The 27,067-nt window shown below is 37.1% G+C and overlaps 1 protein-coding gene across 16 annotated transcripts in view; it reads right to left on the bottom strand.

Moving 5' to 3' along the window:
- MAGI2 (membrane associated guanylate kinase, WW and PDZ domain containing 2) overlaps positions 1-27,067 on the bottom strand; it is a 747,917-nt gene that overhangs the window by 106,097 nt on the left and 614,753 nt on the right. For 15 of the 16 annotated variants that reach the window (XM_062631997.1, XM_062631996.1, XM_062631998.1 and 12 more), the window contains one exon: positions 12,283-12,918. The exons of the other annotated variant lie outside the window; for it this stretch is intronic. In XM_062631997.1, the coding sequence (XP_062487981.1) occupies positions 12,283-12,918 (636 nt within the window). The remainder of the gene's footprint in view (positions 1-12,282; positions 12,919-27,067) is intronic. 16 annotated transcript variants of the gene reach the window in all.

The raw sequence follows: 27,067 nt of genomic DNA, 5'->3' as shown, positions 1-27,067 counted from the left end.
TGCTGAAAAAACAGATGATCCTACAACATGACTTCTTAGCTCTTTATGTTACCTAAACCATTTTTTTCAGGGTCCCTAATTCTTTACTATCTGGTTTCTACTCTTTCAGACCACTTTTCCCAAGCCATCTCTTTTTCTTCCATTTCTATAAGCTTTTAATGAATGACTGCTTGAATGATTCCACATAGGAAATAAATTCTGAAATTATATGCTTATTTGTCTATACAGGAAATAAGGCATATTATAGAAGCTGTGTATTAAGGAAACATTTTTATACATGGATAATTAGCCAGTAGTTTTGCTAATGAGGAACTGTCCTAGAGAAATCCTGCTACAAAAAATGCTACAAACTTCAAATATAAGACTTCTGCAAGAGCCTTGATCTTTGCATAGTATATGGAAGTAATACCTTTGAAGTAATTGTGGGAAATGGGAGAAAAGATGGAAGAACAAATGAAATTAAGAAGCAGTGAAAAACGATCTGGAACAGGGTCTCATTGACTTTGTTAACATTCATAATAAATGCAATAAAATAGTTTACCAATGGCACCTTACTGAGAAAACAGATAAACAATAAGTTTTATTTTAAGAACTTGTTCTAAATTTGCTTTTTTCACTGTGATGTTATGCTCAGCTGATTATCAATAATAATTCAAAAGCACTTTGGCAAGTTTGGGCTGTATTTTTTGCTCTGGTTCAGGAACTAATTAAAACTGCATAAAAAATGCTTCCTGCTTTCCGATGTTTAATTTACTAAGTATTCCACATTCCACTCTTTATCAGTAATGTGTCATCTGTCAAATTATATGGACTAATCTCTCTCTCACATGCAAACTTTACCAGTATTGATTTTATGTTTTCTACAAGATCTTCATAAGAAGTGTAATATAGACAAAAGCCAAGAACTTATCCTAGAGGAAGCTCATAAAAAATAAATTCTCTCACTGATTTCCTACTTATAATTATGTTAAAAGATCAATTAGTTAACTATTTTTTCAATTTAATGCAAGCCATACTAATTATACTTGTTTCCATTTTTAAATGAATGGGGCTGTTTAATGTAAAGTCTTCCATAAGTCTGTTATATAAAAACAATGAAATTTTATAATCAAACATGTAATATTAATAAAATATATTTAATATGAAATGATCTATTTTCTGCAAGCACACATTTATAAGTTCATTTTTATAAAGAAACCCAGATTACTTTCTAAGGTAGAATAAACGGGATTCCAGTTTGGCTATAGTGCACGAGACAGATTCAAACCTTTGTGATAATACAGTGCTTTGTTTGGGTTTTTTTAATAACTTCAGTTGTTCTATATTTGCCTCTGGTTTGTGGGCAGGACTCATCTCACCCACCCTTATCTGGCTGGCTGGTCAGCGAAGCTAAGGTCCTAAGCCGTACTTCTCAGTCACCAGTGCAGCATGATGGGCAAACGCAGAGAACAAGGTCCTTAAGCAATGACTGAATAAAATTATGTAAGTCCTCCTCTTTGTGTGCCTATTTCCCAGAACTGACTGCAGGGGTAACTATTTTGTCTGGTGTAGACTTGAAATTAAGTTTGGGTTCATCTGACCAAGCGTGAGTAGAAATTTAAATATGAAAATTTGGTAGGTGAATTTATAAAAACTTTTATAATCAACAGGGAAGAATAGGCTCTTTTAGGGAACAGCTGATTTCAGCTTTTTACTGACTGGCATCATAGAGATGCATGTTTTCCTCATCATACAAGGGATCCCGGCTTGCTGCCTAGCTCAGATAAGGAAGGATGCCCTGCAGCTGTCTGCAAGGGATCCCTGATAACAACAGCTTAGGTAAACATGGCTGTACGGTTGCAAGGCAAGCCTGGCAAGATAGTCTGAAGCATGTAGCATATAAACCAGTTTCAGTTTCTTTGCCTTTAAGTACCTATGCAAAAATGTACATTCACAATTATCATGATTGTTTAAAAAGGGCCATTTTGACTGAAACTGTATATAGCTGGTTCTTCTTTTAATACAGTGCATCCTAATGTGCTTCTATTAAGAGCTTGACAAAATTGGTATATGATGAATAAGTTACAAGATAAACTTCTTGCTTAAGTAAGATTAACCTTAGTAGAAATATTGTAGTTGATGTTCATGTAGTGAATGTTAGCTGGATCAGACTATCTAGCTGTTCCTATTTTAGAGCTAACCCCACAGCCATTGATATCTCTTGGGAATACTTATGACATAAATAAACACTACATTATTTTTCAGTTATAGCGTGAGAATACTTTGCTGTGTATGTGATCTCAATGAACACATCTGGCAAACTGAAATCAAAAAAGCATGTCATCATCCTTCCTGTTTGCATTGGTTTCTAAAGAACTTTCAAAAATAAAGAACTGCATATTTGTTTTAAATATATATTTAATATCGTGGAAAAAGGAGACAAGATCAAATAACTTCTCTTTCTCTCTGAGAACTATTGTGGAAGAAGGATCCAGGTGGTGATTTATTACATTCAATCAGAGACCCTCTCTTTTAGCACCTTGGGCCCCCAAATATGAGAAAGAAGGTGAACCACAGAATAATGTGTTTAGACTGGGACAGTTGGAGTTCATCTTGTCCAACCTCCTGCTCAAAGTGAAGCTAAGTTCAAACACTGGGCTGACATTCAAGAACAACAGCTTCTCTGAATTGCTCAAATGAAGCAAAATGGAGCCAGAATGACAAGCAAAAAACTGTACAAAGACTGAGGAAAGACCTGGGCAAAACATGGGAAAAGCTATTGAAGAAGGGCAGAAATTGGATGGAGATGACTGTCTTTGGCTCTACCACATTGCTTGGCTCTCACTGGCCACAGATCAAAGCCCTGTGGGCTTTTCATTTCTTCAGACTTCTTTTGGCACTGCTCTTGGACCTCCCATCCTTCATTTTGGTTACGCATTTGAATTACTCTGCCAGAATTTTTCCATCTTCTTTTAGCAATTCCTAATACTTCCTGAGAAAACTACATGTTAAATAGCGTAAGGCTTAAGACTTATGCAAAAAAGCAGCTGGGTCTTCTGATACACTATCCCACTAGGATTATATTTACAAAATAAAAAGGAACAAGATTCTTCACTGGTCATTCCTTTTTTTTTTTTTTTTTTCCTTAAGGAACAGATTAAGGTATCTTCTGCACTACCTCAGAGATATGATAGTGTCTATACAGCAGTAGAGAGACACTGCTTGGCCCCAGGTGCCTAAATAATCACATTTTTTGAGAACAAGTAGTTCAAAACACAGAAATTACTGCACACAGGTGGTAAGAAAAAGATGCTGATTTTGTACTGATAAATGTCATCAACATCATTTATCCTTTTAAAATATTAGTAAACTTTCTGCTAGGGAAAAACAACTCAGTTTAGAATTGGAAATTAATTGATAAAATTAATTTAAAGACCATTAAAATAATTTCTCATTCAAAGTTTTGAAGCCTCTGCTTTTATTTCAGCATGTAGAGGCTAATTATCACAGGATCTGTAGTGCTTTATCTAGAATATTATGAAAGGCAATAACAAATGCTTATAAAAATATTCTAAGTCGTCCATTAAATATAATTTGCACCTAACTGAAATACATATTAAAGATAAGGTGACCCTAGGAATGTGTGCTCAGAAAGCTTGCCTTCATTTAGTTCTTGGTGATAAAAAGTACAAAATAAATAAAAGTCAAGATTTTTCTTGATTACCGAACAGGAACACTGCACAGTACGTTTCTTATACACTGAAATACTGTTCCAAGTCATGACAAATTTAGCTTTGGAAAGCAACTTATTTCTTTTTGAAATCTGTTTTGACACACTTGGGAGTCATCTTTTAGAGTTTGTGCCTGACAGTTTTGGCTTCCATGTCCTTTTTTCATACTGTAATCTGAAGGTGACACAGCAGAGGTTTGTGTATCCTGGTCTTGGCTTTGATTGTGCTTGAATTACGAGTCATGCAAAGGCTTCCTGAGAAGGGCAGTGTTTTATTTAATAAATGTATGCTTTTGGTTTACAGAAAGAAGTTGAGCATTACTCATATGGGGCAAGCAGAGCCATTGGTAAAGTCTTCCTTCCCCTTTTCAGGAATGCGAAAGAAAATTGCTTAAAGAATTGTACAGGGATAAATACCCCATCTAGAATACTAATTTAATTTCAGCTTTTTTTACTGCATAGGCATACTGTAGGAGCCAAGAGAGTTCTGTGGCTTCTGTAAGTGGTTTAGCAAGTGCCTGAAAATCACACCTTCCCATCTCCCCAGTTCTGTGTCTCATGTCTGCAGCACAATAGATAATGTACTCACTTGTTTCATAGTGTATTAGCTTACTTTATTACTAGAAAATATTGCACTATATTACAAATCACCACATCACAGAGTCTACACAAATGTGCTTTGACAACAGACTTGGAAACCCCACAAATGTTGTTTAATAGGATGTTACATTATACTGAACCAACAGAAACATTGTTCAACACATTTAGACTAATTTAGACATGCCTCAGTACACAAGCACAGGTTGTATGGTACTTCTTTAGAGTCCAGCTCTGTTGTTCTCCCTTCTTGGGCTGAGATCTCCCAGATCTCCTCTGAGGAATGCTATATTATATATTATATATACTTAGAGCCTAGACTATAGGAAATTAGATGAAAAGTTAGTTTCTTCAGTTTACTGTAGTAGGCTCTCCCATGTACCATGCTTGGGAGGTACTTGGCTTCGAAAGATGTCATTTTTCACTAAGAGACCGAGATAACCTGGTTAGGTTTCTGATAATACTGCTTGCAAGAACAGAGGAGAAACTTCTCCGGCCTGACCAGATTCTAAAGTAGGCAAGCCAGTATGTCTGCTTTCTTAAACAAACTGTTCTTCAGTTAGTAGTAATTCATTCACTAATATTAGTAAGACTGAAATCAGTCTGCAGTGATGCCAGTAGAGCTTTTAGGTTCTAGCACTGACATGGGCTGCAGCTACCAGACACAAACATACCGCACTCTTCAACAGATACAAGTAGTTCCTGCAGTTCTGCACAAATATCAGGTGCACGGCAAGCCTCTATGTAGAGCTAATAATTATAATGTTGGACTGCTTACTGTATGTAGCCTCCTCCTGAGCATAAGAATTTAATGGCAAAACAGCTATTGGAGCAATGGTAGTTACCTCTATGACATGCACTGATGAGAATCTTTGTCTACACACTCGTATTTCTTTTTGCTAAAAGGTCTTCAAAAGGGACCTATTTCTACAGTGTACAAACTAACTCCTCTTAATGTCAAGAGTCAGACACACACATCCCTAGGAGAAGTGTCCCCATAAATTTTAAAGGAAGCACTTTTCAAATTTCATACAGACCATATGGCAGGGGGGTTGGAACTTAATGATCTTAATATCCCTTCCAACCCTAACCATTCTGTGATTCTGTGATATAAGCCTACATTAGAAAACAGTTCCACCAATAATAAAAGTACTTTTGAAACAAAATGCTTGCTAAGAGTCATTAAAAACCTTCTATGCAATATATGTAAAAAAGATTTATCTAATGCTTTGCAAAATTATCCACAGATGTACCACACCATGCACAAACATTAATAAGAAAGACCATAATGCTACCACTTTGAAATGCACTGCAATTAATACTACTTCCACTAATACAGTGTAATAGCTACTAACTATTATTGATGTCTATTTTCTCAGGAATCCATACTCATTAAGGAGGTCCATGGTTTTTTTTTATCTTTTATTCAGAAATATGGAAGCAACTGCACACTGTTTCATTGCTAATCAGAGCTATACAAGAAAAGATATGAAAGTCTCATTAGTGTGAATTTTATGATAGTTGGTATACTACTAGAACTCCCCCTGTTCAAATTTGTCATTTCCTGTGATACTGAGAAGTTACCATTTCTCTTACTAACAAGGTTTAGATGAAAACCTTCCTAAACTAGGCTATATATATGGAACTTATTTTTTAGTTTAGCTGCTATAACATACAAAATATTTATTAAAATAGATTTTATACCAGATGACTACAATAAATGCTTAGAAAATACTTCAATTTAATCTGAAGTATAAAACAGTCTCAATATGTAGGACAGAAAGGATATCAGCAATTTGAAGATTACTAAGACAGTATATATCTCATAGCTAAAAATGTGACACTCTGTAAGGTGAGAAGACATGCCCTGTAGAAATTAATCTGGAAAGCAGTGCTTTCAGGAGTTATGTTAATATAACAGCGGTATTTCTTGCATGGTAGCAGTATTTTCTAAAAGTCTTTCAGGGATTTTATTTCTGGAATTAACACAGGAAAGAAAACTGCCACTCTCAAAAGGCTCTTATGAGACTCTTTTGCACAAAATACTGATTTCTCTGTAGGAAGGCACAAGTGTTCAAGGCTGGGCATGGGGAAAAGGGCAAACATTTAACATTAAAGTCAACAAAGTGGACAATGCAGCATGACTCATGATATTTTTGATAATTAAACATTTTTTGGCATTATCAGCTATGAGCAGCAACAAAAATGAGCAAAAAGATGAAACACCTGAAAAGCCAGCACGAGAAGTACATGTTTACAGAGAACTCAGGCTGAAGAAATTTTTATATCATCTAAAAGCTCATAATTTTGAGATGGAAAGGAGAAAGGTCAGCTATGAACCTTTGTTTTCCAACAGTTTTAAAGCAGACAGACCCAAGAGAAAGACAGAACTTCATAGAGAGATGTCAAGGAAAAATGGTGTAGTAAATCAGAAAGAGAAAAATGAAAAAGGATGTTTTAGCTGCATGTTGGACAGAAGTTTATATCATTGACTTCTATGTATCAATGTTTCACATGGTTCACTTCAAAATGGGTCAGTGGTTCACTCCTAGGTTCACATGCACATTCCCTTTGTGGGATCAAATATCACTTAAACTCACAAACAAAAGATATATGGGCCATTTAAGAAGACAGCAGGGCTAAAAATGCATATGTTGCCAAACGGCTCTAAGTGCTTCTCAATATTAGAATACTCTTAAGAAATGGGAGAAAAGGAGTGAGGACCAAATGTACAGGTGAAATAACTATCTAGAGAGGAGAAAGTATGTCAGGAAGCAGGAGAACTACCAGACCTTGTTATCTCCCAATATCTTTTGTCAGAGACAAAGAAACATGCTTTCATGAACAAAGTAGGCATGAACAGACAGCTATTAATTCAGACTACCCATAAGAAGCAATTAAACCAAGAATGGGTTCCTTTAGGAAGCAACTGGAAGGAAAGAATTCACCAGTGACTCAGGGATGTAAAACAGTAGAGACAGCAGGATGACAGAAAAATTCTGTAAGTTCCAAATAAAAAACCTACACCATTCTCCTACCAACTTAATTTAACCCCTCAGTGCTGTTGACTAGAAAGTCCTCAACTGGGGATGAGCAAGCCATGAGATAATGGGTCTCCAGTTTGCACCAGGTACACTCCATTTTGAATGAAAACCTCTGGAGATGTCAGTGGTGGGCTGAGGTCATGGAATCAGAACTGCCCAGGCCAGACTAGTGTTAGCAGAGTGATGGTGCTCCCTGCAGCTTTATCTTGTGCAGCTTTCTCAAGGGAGAGTACAACTGGAAGAAAAAGAAGTATGAGCTTTCCTGACCAGAGGAATTGAAAGACATCTTATAGCAAGCCTGGACATAAAAAAATGTCCATGGTAGAAAGATAAAACTGAGATTAATCTGTGGATAGGGCACTGAGGATGTAGTATTCCTTAAATTGAAGCCTGCTCATTTTGAAGGGCTAGGTCTATTCAGTAGAAAATGCAAAGATGTTTTTTGTGCGATTTCTGGCCATTTTGGAAATTGCTGATGCTTAAAGTGGTGCACTGGTCCCTGGTAGCAGCCTTAAGAAGTCAGAAACTTCTACTGGGGTTTACACAAAATCTGAGAAAAATCCTTAGCCTTCCTTTTATTCTCACAGTTTACATCGACAAAGTTAAATTCTCCTCATCTTGATTGTTTATGAACTGTGTGTGGCCCATGCTGTCCACTGTATTGTGTCAGGGTGAAACTAGCTGCTGGCTTATTCCAGTCCCATGACAGGAGTGGGCTAACAATTAACCACTATGGACAGTGCGTCAGTTCTCTGGCTCCATTTTGTACTAACAGTCTCACTTTTGCAAAGCCTGGATTTTATCATTATGAAACAGCTGTCTGATATAGGAACATTGTCAGGCTTCCACTTTTTGCATTTAGTTTTAATGTTTCAGTCACATCACTTGTTTAGGAGTTGCCATAGCTCCATGAATCAGTCCTGGGCTGTCTTCAGATTTCCTTAACACCAGTATTTCAGACACAGTCTTAACAGATCTGCATTTGAATGTGTCAGTTCTTTTTTAGACAGGAACACTTCTGGGGCTAGGCTGCTGTCTATAGGCTCAAATATTTCAAAGGTACTTTCCAAAAGAGACGGCATATGTCAGGTGCTTGGTTAGCTCATTTAGTAGCACATGCCCAAACCAATTTTTGATGTCCTAATAGTGAATATGTTGTTCTACATAAATTTAGTATGTACTAATTCAACCACTTTGTGCTGGTTTTCAGTAGTTCTGGACTAAAGCAGAATTTCTCCTCTATCCACATTAGGAAAGACTGATTTTTCAGAGCTCTTCAACACTATTTCATCAGCCTATACTCAATGCAGGCTGCTGCAGAAGGTGAGGATGAAGTGTGAAGGCTGAAGTAAATCTGGAAAGGGGTAAATTTACTTGAGCAACAAACACTTTAATAGCTTTTTCTGCCTTTTTTTAATAATTCATTTTTCCTTTTTTGAAGGCAACACTTTTCCACCATCTTTTTTTTTAATTTTTTTTTTTTTCAGTATGAACACTTCTGTCAGTTTACAGTAAATGAAAACCATACGGCTGGTCAGCAAAAACAGGTGCAAAGAAACCACACTAAGTAGCGCATCTTTGTTTAGCAAAGAACCTGAATAATAAACACAAAGATTGTAAGATCTCTAGCCATACAGTGTCATAGCTGTCATCTAAACAACTGGTGCTTAGTATTTTCTTAGATACAAAATGATGTTATTTCCATGATTATAATTTTTTTTAAGAAGCAGGTACATTACTATTTCTGCTTTAGAAACTTTAAAATTGCTTCCTCCAGCTGAATTGTACCCCATGACAAATCTCTGGTATTGGTTCATAGTTTACTTTAGTGGCCTCTTTAAATTTGGGCACTGCCATTCCCTCCATCTTTTCCTTCTCCAGCAGACTCTGGCTGTTGACCTCCTAAGCTTGATGGAAAATGGCTTTTTAAATAATGTAGCATGCATTCTACATGCACATGAGAGAGCGTTTTTTCCCATATAGGATTTTTTTTTCCCTATAGTCAGAATGTATCTCAGCCAATGTTGATCTGTTTCCTGTTTGCAATGTAAGTAAGATTGATGGATGAGAGAGAAATTAAGTCACAGAAGTGGATTTGACACAGTGAAATATGCAGTTAGGACATATTCACATCTGAAACAGAATACATTACAAGGCAACACAAAACCTTATGCAAAACACAGCCTTCCTCTTCCACAGGCAGGAATACTACTTTGGTCTTATCTTAAAAAATGAGACATTAAAGACAGGAGGCACAGGGTAATGACAGAAAAGAAAGGTATTATTCAAGTGTCACTACACATTAGAGATAATAAAATAACAACTGGATCCATCAGTAATGAGAAAGCATGCCTTGCTTCAATGGTGTCACAGACTAAATATTTTAGAATCATAGCAGCTTTCTCCAAGTACTAGAATTTTGTTTTGTATTCACATTATCTCACATGACCAAATCTTATCATCTGTTTCTTATTCATAACATGTGGGATAGACACATACATCTGAATCCATCCTACTCAATTCCCTTTATAGTCAGTCAAGCAGAATATATACTTCTAGGGTTCACCTGGCTTATTTGAAATATCCACATAGGAATGACATGAAATGCACACTAGAAAGGCCCATTTCTGCCCAGGAGCTATAAAAGGAGACATGACAACTAGCTATACAGATAGATATTAACTGCATTATTGATACATATTTGGTCACATGGGTTCCCATTTCCTGTGAATTTATGGGAAAAAAATAAAATACCCACGTTGTCCTCTTAAAACAGTTCTCATATTTCTCTCAAGCTGTGATTTAGCCATCTCATGTAGACTGCATTTTTTTCACTTCTTTTGAATAACTCAAACGAGTACACATTTTCTTAAATTTCAGAGTCTAACAACCTTGCATTAAGGTATACCCTTATTTCTGATACACATAGATTTCTGATAGTAAACTTTACTTTGCTCTGTATCACACCATTAAATCTAGTCACTCTGTAGTACTCCCAAACAGTTGCTCCAGTATCAGCCATTGTTTTACCTTGAAAAAAACAAGCTCTCTTTCTCTTCTTGGCATTCTCTAAAACAGCAACTCATCCCCTGCCCCAGATACAGAGGGTTGAGGATCACACTATCACATTTGGACCTAGGGTATCTATTTGTACCTCTGGCCTGACAGAAGACAAGATGTTGCAAATTTACACTGCTTTTATTGAGGGCTGAGCTCAGTCCAGTATCTACTGTCTGCCACAGTGATATGTAGAAAATAACCACAGCTCAGTAAATGTACCAGAACTTGTTAAACTATCATGTTGATCAACTGGTTTCGATCACGAATCAATGCTCTAAGAAGAATCCTCTTGAGAGAGGGGAATTATCCTCATGGGCTTGAGTATGTTGCTGCTTCAGGGTTCTTTTTTTGCTACTGTCCTGCACTGATTGCTGAAATATCTATTTTGCTGTCTATTATTACACAAGCTTGTTCAACATACTGGATTTCACACTCCACTTCTCTCTGAAGATTGGTGTTCTGAATTGTTTTCTTCTAGAGGGGGATTCGCTTACATTTTTCAAAATAAAATCCCATCTTTCAGGGTTACATTAACCCTTCTAATTCCCTTCATACTCTCTTTTGCTATGCAATTCTCCACAATTTGTTAGCATCTTCAGAAGAAAAGAATGTTGCTTATTCCGCTGTTCCAGAACCTTGATGGATGTTAAATAAAACCAGATTTAATACTAATATAGCACCTCTGCAACAATTAGCTTTCTCCAAGTTCATACACAACAGTGACACCACTTGGCCTTTACTTATCACTCTTAATTTGGTTTAATTAGAAAGAAATGTCAGATTTTGTCTCTTATAAATCATTGTTTAAATATAGGTATGAAAAATACTTTATTGACTATGTGAATCTACGGATGTTTTAAACACCTTATGCTTATTAGTTCTGCAATTTGATAACAGTTACTATATTCCTTGTTCTAAGGATTTATAGGTTTTCTAATGACAAAAATTTGGCATACACAAACACTAAAGCTTCACTTCCCAACCTCTAATCTTCAGAAGTAAAATATTTAGTATTTTTGTATAGGCTCCTTTTTATTTTTTAATTTGGAAGCACAGAGTAACATGTATAAAGTGACATATGAATGCCTTTAGAGGAACGAAGATCTTAAAGAAATTCAATCATTATTCGGTTCAGGTGATAATAAATTGTGATGGATGCTCATCTCAAGCCACTGAAGAAACTTTTTTGGCTAAAATATTAAAAGCTATGAAATTACTTATCACTGTCCAGGTATTAAAATTTCTTCTTCTGTTATTGTTTCCTTACAGATAAATCTTGACCCTCCCCTTCCAGTGGAGCATATTCAAGCCTAATGTGTCAGGCTAGACAGAAAAACTAAGTTGCTAGAAGCTATTATTTTAAAAACAGAGAAAAAACATACTATGGATCTTTGCTGTCAAGAAAGTAACAAACCTGTTGTACCACACCTTTACAGTGAAGGAGGCAAAATAGCTTATCAAAACCAGTAACCTTGTAAAGGGCTCACAGATTGCTCTTTGTTTTACTGTAATGAGTCAATATACACAATTATATCTAAAGCTTGCAGCACTGCTTTGGGACAATAAGAGTTTGCTGCAGACACCATACAACTTGCTATGTTGTGAAAGGTCTGGAACTGCTCTAGTTTTACCCTTATAAAGAGGTGGGATCATTGACACTCAAAACACAAAAAGGAATGCACAAGCAGCTTAGATTTTGCCTAGGATACTTAACTGCAGACACATTTTTCCAGAACCAATGGTGTTACCTCCCACAACATAGAAATTAATTTCCAATCTAGCACACAAGGATGTAGTGAGTATATATGTATGCCTTATGGTTTAGAACCTTTTACACACATTTTTGTAATTGTACAGACTTTCCAAACTTACCTCCTCTATGGATAATCAAAGAAGTTTCACTTCCAACAGGACATTCTTTAAGTATATCCACTACTTCTGCATGGCTCAGGTTCTGTACATTCTGCTGGTTGATCTCAACAATGAGGTCACCTTCACACAAACCAGGACATCCCTGAATGTCTAGAATTTGCTTCACCCTCTGTCCTGTAGGACTGTCTGCTATAGTGAAGCCAAAGCCCTGGGCCCCTTTCACAATGGTTAAGGTCATGAGTTCAGCTTGGGTGGCCCCAGAAGAAGCCATTGATACATTATCATCATGGGCAGGTGGTGGGAATGTGCTATCAAGCTGACTATCTGCTGGAATGGATTGCAAGGAGTGTGGTGGTCGATCTGTTACGTCTGGAACAGACTGAGAAGTCCTAGAAATGTACTCCAAATAAGTTTCATAGTTATGTCTTCCATTTACCACTACCGGAGGCCTCTCCATTACTGCAAGGGGTGGCACCATGCTGTTGGCAGGATCTTCAGGATCAAAGGGCAAAGGGTATCCACGACATAGCACCAAGTTGACACTCTGACCAATAGGAACAGACTGGAAGAGTTTGACTACATCTGCGTGAGTATGTCCAAGGACACAAACTTCATTAATATAGACAATGACATCACCTACAAAGAGAAAAAAAAAACAGTGACAACTTCAGTTATTGTATATGCAGTGTAATTTTTTTTCTTAATCAAATAGTAGTCTACTAAAAAGTAAAATAAATTAGATCAACATACTGATTCAGTAGTGGAGACAAAAAGGTAGAGTTTGTCTGCCAGCAAATGTAATTCAAATAAACAATGCCAGCATTATTTCTTTTCTGTGGAAGCTCACAACTGGAAAATTTAGCTGGATCCAGACATACACCTTTTTCTCAATATTTCTTCCCTATTTTTTTTTTTTTTTGTCTGCTTTCAGTGTGGTCCACAGATTACTTTTTTTCTGTAAGATAAAATGCAAGTTTACTTGGAGGGTTGTTTGTTAAGAAATACCATTGTTTGGTGAAGAGTAAAAGGAAAAAACAAAGGAAATAATAAGCACTCTTGGACTTAAGAATCAATGACTAGGGGTGCAAGTGCGTAAAGAAATACTTTTTGCATTGATCATGGTATTGACAGTTTCCTATTAAATTTCATTACTTTCCATCAGACATCCAGGACTCCTACAGTCATTTCCTATTCTAGGCATAAACTAAACTGTATCTTGCCTATCATAGAGATGTTTAGAGGCATTTTGTTATAGCCATGATGGTTCAAGGACAATGACAAGAAAAATTTGTAGGTAGATATAACAGCTTTTTAGTAGAAAAATCTAGGCAAATGTCTCAAAATCAGTTCAATACTTTTAGCTAAACCACATAGTCAAGTAAAAGATACTACCTTTACCTTCAAGTCTTGTCTCATGTATAGTACAGAGCTACCAGTCAGAGTATACATACTTAAAGCAGAATACTTTAAGACAACAGGCTATTTATGGGTCTGCAGGTTGCTCATGCACCCACCAATTACTGTTACGGGAAAGTTCAGAAAAATTTTAAGTTCTTTCTTGTTGTCAGAATGGATCTATACAGTTATAGCCACAAATAATTTTCTTTACAGAACTGTTAAGGTGCATATTAACATAAAAATGAGTAACCAGTATAAATGATATTCAGAACAGTTTGATGACCCACAGTCAATTTGCATTTTAATAAAACAGTTTGTATCTTTATAACAAAAGGGAAGGATGTTTGGTTAGAGAACTCCAGAAGTTAAAGCATTTTTCTAAGTGAAGATTGTCTTATCCTGCCATCAATTAGGAGGACGTAACTTATACAGACAACACTGAGAGGCGTCTACAAGGTACACAATTCTATAATTGACCTATCATAATGCAACATTTTATAATGGTATGTGAAAATTCAGTAATAAAATGAGAATTAATTTATGGAGGATGAGGTGGTCTGTGTAGAATTGCTTCAAGTGTATTTATGAAATTATGCCTTTTGAGTACTTCAATCAAAAGATCTAATCAAGCGAACTGAGGAAGAAAGAGCATCATCAAGATGCCAGTGCAAGGGCTGTTTCCATGTGACAATAAAAGGCAAAGGCTCTTTCTATGTGAAAACGAAATGGTCATTTCCCACATGATCAGCCTGTCTAATAGTCTGAAGGTAATTAATTGCATATGCACAAATTGTGATTCAGAGAAAGATTCCTTCAGAGGGTGCCTAGGGAAAAAATGTTAAGAGTCTTTGTCTAAAAGCTTGTGAATATTAGTCACAGAAAGCTTAGGAGCTGTTAATATTGTCTTAAATGTGAATCATAAGTTTCAAATTATAAGCAAAAGCAGTAAGGTCACTTCACAGGCACTGCTGATAGAATGGCAGTTTCTCTCTCAAGCAGCTCAGAGTAAAATAGTTTTCAAAAGTCAAGATTTAAAAGACAGAAAGAATGTACTATACTAAATTATCATGGCAATGGCTGCAATTAATTGTGATTTGCTTATGCCGTGGTATAGAAAGATCTTACCTGCGTTCTCCTCCCTGGCTTCCGCATTAGCAGTGAGGCTGACATTGCTCGTAAGAGGACTGATACTATTGAACTGAGACTTCTTCAATGCATGTGCCTGTTTCACTATCTTATGCCTTAATGCCCTTTGCAACTTTTTAATCCATGCAGTCTTTATTTCCCTGAGTGAAGGCAATGCAGATATGTGGTGGGAGGAGACCAATCTGTTTGTTCATCCTCTCTTGCAATATTTAATCAGGGTGCAAAAGGAATAATGCATTTATTGTGTTATGCAAGTAAATCACTGTCTGTTTTCACTCCTTCACTTTGTATAGGATTAGCTATGATCTAAAACCTAAATCAAGATGTTTTTCATAAATCAGATAAACTAGTTGACATTACATAGGTCTCCAGTGAAAAGAAATTAGCTTGTGCAAAAGGAGCTCAGCCACGAAATATATAGGCCAAGTAGCTCCTTTCCCCAGTCACTACACAGGCAAAACTCAGCATTAGAAGGTCTTGGGTAAGAACTCCTTGAAATAACAACACTGCATATCCCTCACAAAACAGCCTTCAGAAAATCCTTCAGCATTTCCTGAATCAACATTTTTAAAGGTCTTTGTGATTTCTGAGGTATAACATGAATAGCATGTCTAGACACACTCTGAAGTAACTCGCTCACAGCTGAACTGTTTGGGACCCATAATGATATACTGTCATATGGAGAACATATGGCTGAAGGTTAAGAGGAATGAGGGAAAAGACATGATTTACTACGTGCAAGTCAGAAAAGCAGCTCCAGTGGTATTAAACTGGGGAGACACAGATTCAGATCATGAGACAAGGAGGAGGACTAAAAGGGGTTAATTTCAGAAATCCTTCAAATAGATCTCTGGACTGTAGGAGTTTCTCATAATCTAATTCATTTTCCAGGCTGAGAGCTCCTCATTGCTGATACAGAGAGAAGTACCCAGCATTTGGTAGGTAGTGAGAGAGAAGTCTGGGATCATTACAGAGCCAGTGACATGCTAATGCAAAGTTCAGAACCTCTCTACTTTAGAAAATCTCCCTCAAATGTTCTTGCAGCATCTTTTCTGCTTGTTCTTTCCTGCTGCTTCTAATAATAATGGGTGCATATGGACAAGCATAATAGTGATCCCCTTTATAATTCCTGCCTGATTTTCTGAGCAAGCCATAGTCTGCCTCCAGAAATCACAGTTTCACAGTGAGTGGGTATCTCTGAAGTTATTCAGAACATTTATATTAAGCATCAAACTTTGCCTGGCTTTCAGAACTAAACCTACTAAAATGCGTAAAGCTTGCTTACAGAATTACAGAATGACTGAGGTTGGAAGAGACCTCTGAAGGTCAGCTTGTCCAACCCCCCCCACTCATGCATGGCCACCTAGAACCAGTTGCTCAGGATCATGTCTAGGTGGCTTTTGAGTATCTCCAAGGATGGAGACTCCACAACCTTTCTGGGCAACCTGTTCCAGTGCTTGGTCACCCTTACAGTACAAAAGTGTTTCTGATGTTCAGAGGGAACCTCCTGTTTTTCATTTCATGCCCACTGACTCTGGTCCTCTCACTGGGCACCACTGGAATGAGCCTGGCTCTGTCTTCTTTGCACCATCCCTTCAGGTGTTTACATACCTTAGAAAGATCCCTCTAAGCCTTATCTTCTCCAGGCTGGATGTCTCTGTACTTCAGTGTCATCAATGTCTGGCTCTCTTCCCGGTTTTGTCTTCCTCACTAGCCTGTACAGACTCTACACATGCCCTACCAGCCATATATTCCTTGATACTGTTCAGAGACGAGGGAGACAAGGAGGGCTGGTCTATGCAGAAGGCTTCTGCATGAGAGTCTCTAGATGAACTGGCAGGTTTAATAGATAGCCAGCGGAGTAGATAATAAATATCCTGTCCCATATCTCAAACATCTGCACTATCAGAAGAACAAAACCAAGATTCTGCTGTCCAGCAGCCAATGCCCAAATTCAACACTGAGTCAAAGAATGTTAGAGAATCCTGACAGCGGCCAAAGTTATCAAATTCTCAGAATTACCTCTGCTTACTTAAGGCGCTTGCATTTAACTGACAAAATAAGGCAAATAGGCCTAGAGGGGACTTCCTGGATGATTTAACCTCATCCCATGTTGTCAGATACAACACGGTTATGTGGAACTTGAGCAAATTTGATATCTTCTTTGCAGAAATATCCATGAAGGCCCAGATTTTTTCACTTCTTTAACTAGTTTCTTTGTTTATTAAAATTTGCTGACTATGACTTATTTTTGTCACATAATGTTAGTTGACTCCATGTCTGAATGCTTGGTTAGAGGTCACATTTTGTTACCTACATATTTGAAAGCAAAAACCAGATATAAACTATCAATGTCATTTGTTGTTTTAGTGACTGGTGAAGAAATCTGTGAGATTCAACATCCCTTAATGACAGATTCTTACTCACATTCCTCTCTACAATCATGCTGCAGAGTTATTGGGGATTGTACACAAGCATTAATTCTGCAAAAATACTTTTTTCATGCTTGAAGTGCTTGATGCAAGCAGAATCTGTTTTATTGACATAACTAATTTCATCACAAATTACCTTCATGTTTCATGTAATGCTACCAGCTCTATTTCCTTCCTTTCTGAAGAAGCTATATTATTCAGTGACTCCAGTTATTGTTTCTGCTATGTTTTTATTACCCCTGCAATGTCTGTATAAACATCTTGCACTAGTAGGTAAGTTCCTCCATTTACTTACCCATGTTCCTACCACTTGTATACAAACTCTGCTTGTTTCTTATTATTATTGTTATGTGTTCAGTTTCCTGGCTGGATTTTTTACGGTACCTCAGTGAAATGAATTGCCTACTAGGCTGCCCTTATTATTATTATTTAGAATTCTTAAAATGTTTAAGTCTGAATGCAGAGGAGAAAAATGTAGATTATATTTTTGTTGTTAATTTACAATCATATTCAAAGTTAGTAGAAATATCTCCATTGTTTCTGATGGGTTCTGGATCAAACCCTTAGTATCTGTGTTCATGTGCTTAAAATATGACAGAACACTGTGATTTGGTGAGCTATGAGAGAAATCTCTGCTGCTGCCCTGCAGCCTGTACAAGCCAATAGCCACAGAGCTAAAACGAGCCCATGGTTTGCCAAGTCAGCACAGGAAGCAGCAGCAGCTCTGCAAGGCTCAGGCTACCTTTTATTTCATTTTATTTTTTTCCTGTATTTACAGCCCAGGTAAACTCCATTAACTCCTCCAGCATTCCTTATTCCCACCTGCATTTCACAACCATATATATTTTGCATATGCATACTTAGCATGAGGTTCAGAACTAGCAATACATGATTACTTTATTGCTGAAGCTCTCCCTTCACCTGCCCACCCACACTATCTGCTGTCATTACCAGCTTTTTCTGTCACTTCTCAGCAGTGACCTTGTCTTCTCTTTCTGCAAAGCGCTGCAAGATTGCTGGCACTGCAGCCTATTTATAATGAAATCAGAGGTGTTAGCATGTTTCCAGTACTGTGATATGAAACATGGGGGTAATTTTAATAACAACAGCATGTGACTGATGCTCAATAAGGAGGAGAAGATTCATTAGAAATGAGCCATTTTTATATGTGCACATACAGTTACCAGAAACAGTGCAAAGACCTAGTGCATGAGGAATCCTTTAGTTAGCAGTAGTCACATTCTGAAACTTTGAATCTCAGCTTCCTTCCACTTGCCATAGGTGTTAACCCAGTGTTTGAATAAGTAATTTTTTGTTATGAATGGGCAGAGGCATTTCTTTGGAAGTAAAAGATTTCAAAAGGACTTGCATAAACAGAAATTCTCTGTTGTACTCTGACCTGGCACAGAACCTTGTAAAAAGCAATTTGGGTCTCACATTTGCATGTCATTACTTTTATAGACAAAGTATAAAACCTAGGATCCTGCAGTTCATGGTGGCCTGGTTTATCTTTTCTTTGAAAATTTGGCCCTACCTTTTGTTAATACTCATTACTGCAGTAATTATAATAATTTCTTAAAGGAGATTACAGTTTGAGATGACCATTGCATATTAATATTAAATACCTTAAAATACCTGCCAAGAAAATTTTAACTTATCTCTTTTAAAAAGGAACATCAGTGGCTAAAACACATCAAGAATGTAACCTGGGGAGATGTACATGAATATAATAACCACAGCTACTGTTTGGGAGAGCTGGATTTAAAATTGACCACTTTATTATTAGCTTTGTATCAGCTTTAAGTGACAGATAGTACTGTGGCAGCCACAGTGAAATGAAAAGAGCTGCTGGGGAACATAATGCTCAGTTGTCTCCTCTGCACTCAAATAATTTCAGGACCACTTGCTGGCATGTGAGAACACTGAACATCCCAGTAAAATATCTCTGTTCATACTGGCATGGAAGAACCCAGTCTTCACCTCATACAGGAAGTTTTACCAGTGTGCTGACAAACTCTGCAAAGCTGACAGCTAACCACAGTTCCATGGGTCCTTCTTGCACTTGCTGGACTGTGGAAACTGAGGTTCAGGGGAAAAAATCAGGGTAACAAAAATTATTTACAAAATCTGACAAAAAAGGAAATCAAAATGTATTTCTAGGCATTTCAGGTACTCAAACTTGCATTAGATAGGCCTAAATTTTCCGCTTAGTGAAACTTGAGCAACAGATGTAAATCAACTGCTTATCACATTTAAAAGGCAGTAATTCTAAAAAACATTGTAGAAGTGGTTAACTTGGGCAAAAATCTGTCCCCACCATTGCAAGGACTGAGCACTCTGGTTCGGAGATTGGCTTTCTCCACAGGGCCAACAGAATGACGTGACACAGACACGTGTGTGCAAGTTTACCCAAGAATCAGATGTGTTGAGTAAGCAGGTGCGATTTTTATATGATTTTTTAGAACCCATTTTAATTCTACTGTGACCCAATGCATATGCCTAATTACAAAGCTGTCTATTCAGAATTTTTGTGCTTAACCAGCATGTATCATGTAATTACACTCAGGCAGATGTGGATTAGTAGAAGAAACTATTTACATTTTATTTGTATTTTGCATATAGCGGTAAAAGCCATTTAAATAGAGGCATTTAACTTTTTTTGGGGAGAGGAATAAAATACATTCCAAAATAATCTAAAGACCTTGATTACTTGCTGATCCAGTAAACATGAAACATTGCAGATTAAAAATGTAAGTAAAGCAATAGCAAAAGAATGCTTAAATAAATGCTGCTCATAAAGTGCTAAAGAACAGGCAAATTCTCTTCCTAGCTAGATAGTTTTTCACTTCTTCAAGCATCTAAAAGCAGAGCATGGATGTTAAAATTGCCACTTTACCAAAAAGCAATTATTTAAAAGATAAGTAATTTGGAGGCAAGACCACATAAAAAGAGAAAGGTCCAATTTTCAAGGCAGCCTTTTATTTACAAATTATGTAAGCCTGTTCTGTCTAGGTTTTGCTTGCAGGAGCTCCTTGTGCATCCTGAAATACCTGGTGTGAATGAACTGCATGACAAAACATCAGTGGATCTGAAGAGCAAGATAAAAAAAGCATGCTATGTTTGCATAGCTATTTGGGATCACTTTGAAAGGTGCCACTGTGTGCAGAGGATCATGTAGAAATTAAACCCTTCTTTTTCTTTAGAAAAAGGAGGTCAAAATTTACAACACATTTGCTTTTCTATGCACAATATTTTATTTCTGTATTCAGAGCATCACATTTATCCAGGTAACGGCTCCTGGGGGGACGAAAGTAGCCCAACCTGCCTCCCAGCAGCCTAAAGGCATAAGGGTATGGAAGAGCATGATGCAAATACCAAGCAGCCCCTGTCCCTGACTGGGAATCCTGGCAAAGTGCCACCTGTGTCTGGTGGAAGACATTTTCAGCCACACTCAACTGCATGCCATTGCAACTGCTAATTCTCGACATAAACTGCTGGGAAGGAAAGAGGGAGATGAATGAGGTGAGGAACTAAATGGAGCATGTCCAAAGTGGCTGCAGCACAAAGACAAATATCTTTATATCTTGAAATACATATGCAGCTGGGAATTTCTAGTAATGGGCAGTCATGTTTTACTTGTGCATTGAAATGGGTAGCAGACCTTTTTTCTTTCTTTGAGTAATGCTAGCACCATGAGGACAAGCAATTACTAGTCACATACTAAATTAGTTCTTCATGAACTTCCAGCAGTTACTTGGACACTTCGTGCAAAGTCAGATTAGTTGGATTAGTCTCCATTTTAAATCAACAGAGTTACACCGTGAGAGTTCATTCTGATTTTAGAAAATTCTGGTTACTCAAGACATTCCTTGTAACTGAAGTGGGCATTACCTCCAGAAGTGGGACATATTATAACTCTGTTATCTACTTACTAAGACCATGATTTTTACCATTGTATGATCAATACTGTTTTTCTTGCTACACTCACAAAGAGTGCTCATGCAGGTGCCTAACTTCAGCAGCTGACTCTGTGGGACTGGTGTAAATTTGATTTCTCTATCATCCATCAGATAATCAACTTAAAGACTAAAAGCTTTGATTTGTGGATTTTTTTTGTGTATTCATACAGCTCAATAGGAGCTGCCAGCACTCAGTATCTCTGAAAATCAGTGTGCGTTTCAGATGAAACCACGGATGAGGGACCAAACTCCAGGCACCGAATCTGAAGATGTTGCTATGATGTATTGTTTAGCAAGTTCAATCTATTATAATAACATGCATCCAAATTCTTCCCATGAGAAATGTTTACAATTACTGTTGCCCCAGATGCTGCTGTTAACACCATAAATTTACTCCCTAACTTTATGCTGAAGAATCTGATTCTGGCTAAACATCTTGTGCCCTTAATCCTGCCATTTATAACAAATTGTTTGCTAATTCACTGCTTTCATCACTGTTATTAGAGATGCTATTGCTTTGCCAAACCAGAAGTTCAGAATATCTATCTATGCGTTTATATTTGTGCATATATATATAGATCTATATATACAGACTCTCATATCTTACTGTATCTGGAAAGCATTCAAATGAATTTATAAGGTCAGCACTTTCCAGAGATAGAAATAGATACTTCAAAATAAGTCTGGACTACTACTGGTTACTGCTTTTACATGAAAGTATTCTATTTGTATTGAGCAGATTTTAAATGTAGCAAAACAGTGAAATAATTTCCAATTAAATAAATGGATTTTTACTAATAGTCTCCTATGTATAAATATTTCAGTGCATTTAAAATGGAGTAATCTTTGACTACCAATTCCTTAACAAATATCTCATAAAAATATAAGACTAGTATAGAAGTAATTATCTTCTTTTGATTTTTAAAACATCCATTCAACCTTTACGTTCATACATGCTTATCTTATTTATTAACCTCTAGTTTATCTTTTTGGGATAGTAAAATCATGAATATAAATGTTACTTCTACTTCAGAGAGCTTCTCACATTATTTCTATGCCAAAAGATCCACTCAGTAGTTTCTCAGGCATGTATAAACATATTACTTGCTTTAAAATTGCATAGCAAAGAGAAACAGTGGAGTTCCTTTTGGTTCTCTCAGGTTTTACTCTATTTTTCCAGGTTAATAGAGGGTAATGTATTACGAAACCTACCTTCCTTCCAAGCATTATCTTAATATCTCTAGAGCCTCTTTCACTGCCAAGCACTCATTTTCAAGGACAATATATTTTTATTCTTTGCCAAACAATTTAACACCTTCACCACTGAATAATTTATACTTTCTTTTCCAGCCCACTCCTGAATATGACACTGAGACTAAACTACAAAATTCAGCCTGCATAATAATTCTTGGTGAGATCAATGAATCAAAATCATTAACAAAAGTCCCACCAAGCCCCTTCTTAAAGAGTACATTGTAACTAACACACAGGAAACTCCAGCCTTACAATGGTTAGGAAAAGGTCACTTTTCACCCTTATTGCTGCATGGCAAAAAACACATACTCCTTTTATGAGGATTGTCCAATCTCCCAGTAGCTATTCTGCCTCCTTGTATGTCTCATTCACCTTCTCTATTTTCTGCTCGGGTCTGTAAGCTTTCTATGAGAGTGTTGAGAATTTGCAGTACTCTTGTACGGTTTATAGCACTGAGGACTCACAATGAATGCGACTTCATTTCCACCACGTTAGACATCTGAACAATGGTAACACTACTGGAGGGTAAATACCTAACTGCATTCTATTCTCCAGTGCAGCGTAGGGGTTCAGCTTCATGCTTGGATCCTAACACTTACAAACAACTAAGCTGCCTTATGGATGTACATCAATTACTGCTCAATACTCAAATCTTAGATTTTACATATAAAGGGGCATTAATTCTCTGTTCTGTATGAGAACACATCATAACTTCCATTTCAGAAAATAATTTTCTGGATGTTTAAATTTATTAATTTGTTAATTAGCTAACGAGTAAAAGTAAATTAAAATGTTTATTATGAATGATTGTGATCACCTATCAGTCTATTTGCTCAGACTGAAAAAGCAGTCTCACAGTATGCATGCCATCTCCTAATATTTTCACTGTGAATCATCCCACGGGTGGCCTGTAGTTGAAAAGCCCTTCCCAAAATGATCACTGTATCTAATTTTTCCCAAAAGGCTGCCTCTTTTTTTCATTCGCTTCTCTACAATATTTCTACTCTGCTTCTGACAAAGTAGGTGGTATCATCTCTCCTGAGAGTGCACTGCTTCTCTGTCCATCAAAAACTGAGAGCGAGTTGTAGTCTCCTGTGCAGTTGGAGATAGTAGCCATAGTGACAGAAGGCAAATCATGGAAAATTTCTCTCAAGCATATTTTATGCACAACTTACCCTTATTTGTTAAGCTGTGAAAACAGTATGAAATGGGACAGCCATTTCACAAACTTCCTCCTAAGAACCATCTGCTGCATGAGAAGTGCACAAAGAAGGGATGCAGCTCATCAGAGACAGGAGATAACTAAGGATGAGCCATGGATGAGCGTGTGAGCTGTGGGATACAAGAACGGTAGGAGCAGGAGGAATCTGGGATGTGCATGACAGCAGCAGAGTGCTAGAGAAAGCAGAAAGGAAGCTGATGTGTGCTGGGTGTTTTGCTCTTCCTGGTCTTTAAAAATACCCTAACTGGCTGCATGTCTAAGAGCCCTGTCCTGCCTCAGGAAGGCACAAAACCCCTGGAATATATTGGTGAATCCTTCTCCAAAAATTGATGTTTTAAAAATAGATGGCAATTTGTGTTACAACTGCTTTTGTTCTTTCTACTTCTTATGACAGATCAAGTATGAAATTATTAATTTTTCAGGCTTGCATGGACACAATGCTCACATACATGCCCTGCTAGAAAGCAATTTCCAGACAAAAAAACACAGTAAGTGTCTGCTATATTTATGAGTGATTTTTAGAAATACAGTTAAATGATAGTTATTAATTTCAATGGGGATCACAATCAGAAGAAATCCACCTAAGTTTAAACTAAAAAACTTCAAACAATCCTAGGTATAAAAATGAAAGCAGGAATCCTTGCCAATTTTTATTGTTTCCACATTTACTGTAGTCAAGAAGATAAAAGTTCATGAAAAGAAACCCCAATTTGTCTTTATGAATTGCTCAAACCAAAGCTGGTGCTGCTGACACTAACAAGACAGACATCACTATAAATAAGTGTCCTACCAGCAAACTAAGCATGGCTGGGTGAATAAATTCACTGTTTGTTTGACTTTGTGTGTTTAGATTCCATGAATTTTACAGCAGATATAGCAGGGGGAATGAGTACCTTTTCATAGGACAATAAATCAACCTTTAAATAGAACTAGTTTTTACAATAATTGAAAACAATGCAATAAATGTTACAACTACGAAACATTTTTTCTTAATTTTTACTACTAAAATTTATATATTATTTTCCCAGATAATATTTAGAAGACCAAATGACAGCATTTTCAAAGAGACAGTCCTTTAGCTTTTCTAAATAAGGAATCTGAAATTGTTTTAGCCTTTTCAAATTTTAGATACATAAAGACGAACCAATGAACCAATGAATCGATACATTTAACCTCTAGTGAACCTGGAACACCGGAAACTGCTACTGAAACTTTGTCAAGACTGGATCTTCAGGGTTAATAAAGAAGTGAAATTATAGGTAAATACTGTGAAGAAACAAATTCTGAGAAGTTCTGATATTTTATTTCCATTGAGAATAAAACTATGCAGTCTTTTCACTATCACTCCAAAAATATGTATAGTGTTATCCCTCATGACAGAACTACTGTAACAGCACTGTTAGCATTCCCATGGCAAGGAGTATTCTGATTAACCCGGGGGCAGCAAAGGAGGCTTATGTGATGAAAAATCTGATACCATGCTGATAATGTCACTACAGTACAATTGCTAACATTACTTCTATGATTTATTTTAAATGCTAGGGATATATGGCTTCTGAATGTGCTTATTTGATACAGGATAAAGACCATAAAAAGACAGGACATTAATTTTGGTATTAGCCGTGATCTGTTTTCTTTTTCAGCTTTCACTGTCCCCCAGGATTTATTGCAATAACCTGTGGAATAACTGCTGAACGCCATAAAATGCTCCCAGTAGAATTTCTCTCAAAGGTGCTTTTGGACAACAGGTATGCGTAGTTTCACACTTGCATAGCTTCAGGGAGCTTCAGAAAGTGTAGTGATTAGAGGGAGGATCAGTGGTCTACTTAGTCTGGAAACTGGAGAACATGCTTTGGATTCTGAAGCAATCCTGAATTTATATAACAGCAAGCATAGCTGTTTCTCTTGTGCAGTGTTGCTGATAACCACTGCTGGCACATTTTCTTCCAGCTGTGTTCACTTGGGCTTGAAGGCACACGACAGCCTTTACTCTGATAGAGCTGAGACCATCTGCCTCTTTGTCCAGCTTTAGGCTGTTGCTATCAGAAAGCGCACCATAGCACCAGAAATCCCTCAAAGCCAGCCTAGCACAAGAGGGCTGGGAATAGTGGAACTGATAATGTTATTTAAGTGACATGGAAATAGAGAAAAAAGCAAATACTAGAAGCAATGAAGGGAGAAACCTAATGGTGTGGAGAAAATGTAGAAAAAATCCCTCTGGTTTCAGTGTCTACTGCCCTACATGCTGGCCAAGGAAGCTGAAAGGCACTTCTGTATTTGCACAGTCTTTTCTTGTTAGTAGGCAATCTTACAAAGAGCATGTTCTCCAAACCTATTAATGACTCTGTCCTGGCGTCCAAAAAATGATACCATTGTTAAAATGAGTAAAGTTAAAGATCATGTTTAGGTCCGATCTCAAGCCTTCTGCATGCGCAGGGAAGAACTATTTGCACATAAGAGATGTGCTTCTCCTCCACTGGAGTTTAGCCAGGTTCTACTTTGGATTATAACTAAGTATTTTCCCAACTAGGTTCTTACCCACTCTCTGCATTTCTTCTACCAAAGGATTCTACCCCTCCCCAACTATGAAAAGGTGTAGAACGAGTACTTGTCTGTATGGTTATTTTCATGTAGTGCAAAAGCGAGGCTGTTAAGGATGACTGATAATATATTCTTCTTTTTCACTTGCACAAATAGAATCCATTTGGGAAAGATGCTCTCGAGGCATAACAAAGATTTTGAATACCTAAGTAAGACCCAGATGTGCCAACAAGACATGAAAGAGATTAAAAGCTGTCACCATTAAAAGAGAAATTAGTTATGTGATCATTCTGCAATTTCCTCAAATGCTTCACTTTCCCAAATTAAAAAAACAGATGTGCTGCCTAATTCAAACACAAAAATATGAGCTGTGCCTTCATCTAATGGCAAATTAATACTGTTGCATCAAATTGACTGAAATGTAAAGAGGTGAAAGAGGAATAAAAATTATATGAGCTTAATGTGATTTCTCTTTCTTCCAGCTAAATTGATTTCTCTTTTTTTCCAGCGGTGGTGGTCTAAGTCCACCACTGATAGCAACGATGGAAAGCTACAGTGCATGAGAAATTTAAATTCACCTGAAGGAGCAGGTTTGATATATAGCCTGTCCCTACAACTTGCTATTGCAAGATGCAAACAGAGGTCGAAAAACTCATGGTAGCCAGTGCCATTTCTAAGATTTGTGAGAAGACCCTGTTGCCACTGCAAGGAAGAGTAAAAATCTTGCTGAAGTCTGTTGAAGTGGATGGAATTATACAGTACAAGGTATTATGCATCACTCTGTCAACATAGGGCTGCTTTCATAGCCACAGGAAGGCTATCAGCCACTGAGT

This window comes from Pezoporus occidentalis, unplaced genomic scaffold, assembly GCF_034315485.1.
Source record: "Pezoporus occidentalis ecotype Australia unplaced genomic scaffold, CSIRO_AGI_Poc_V1 ctg38, whole genome shotgun sequence".
NCBI lineage: Eukaryota > Metazoa > Chordata > Aves > Psittaciformes > Psittacidae > Pezoporus > Pezoporus occidentalis.
Note: the sequence above shows the minus strand (reverse complement) of the source record. Positions and strands in the feature narration are given on the sequence as shown.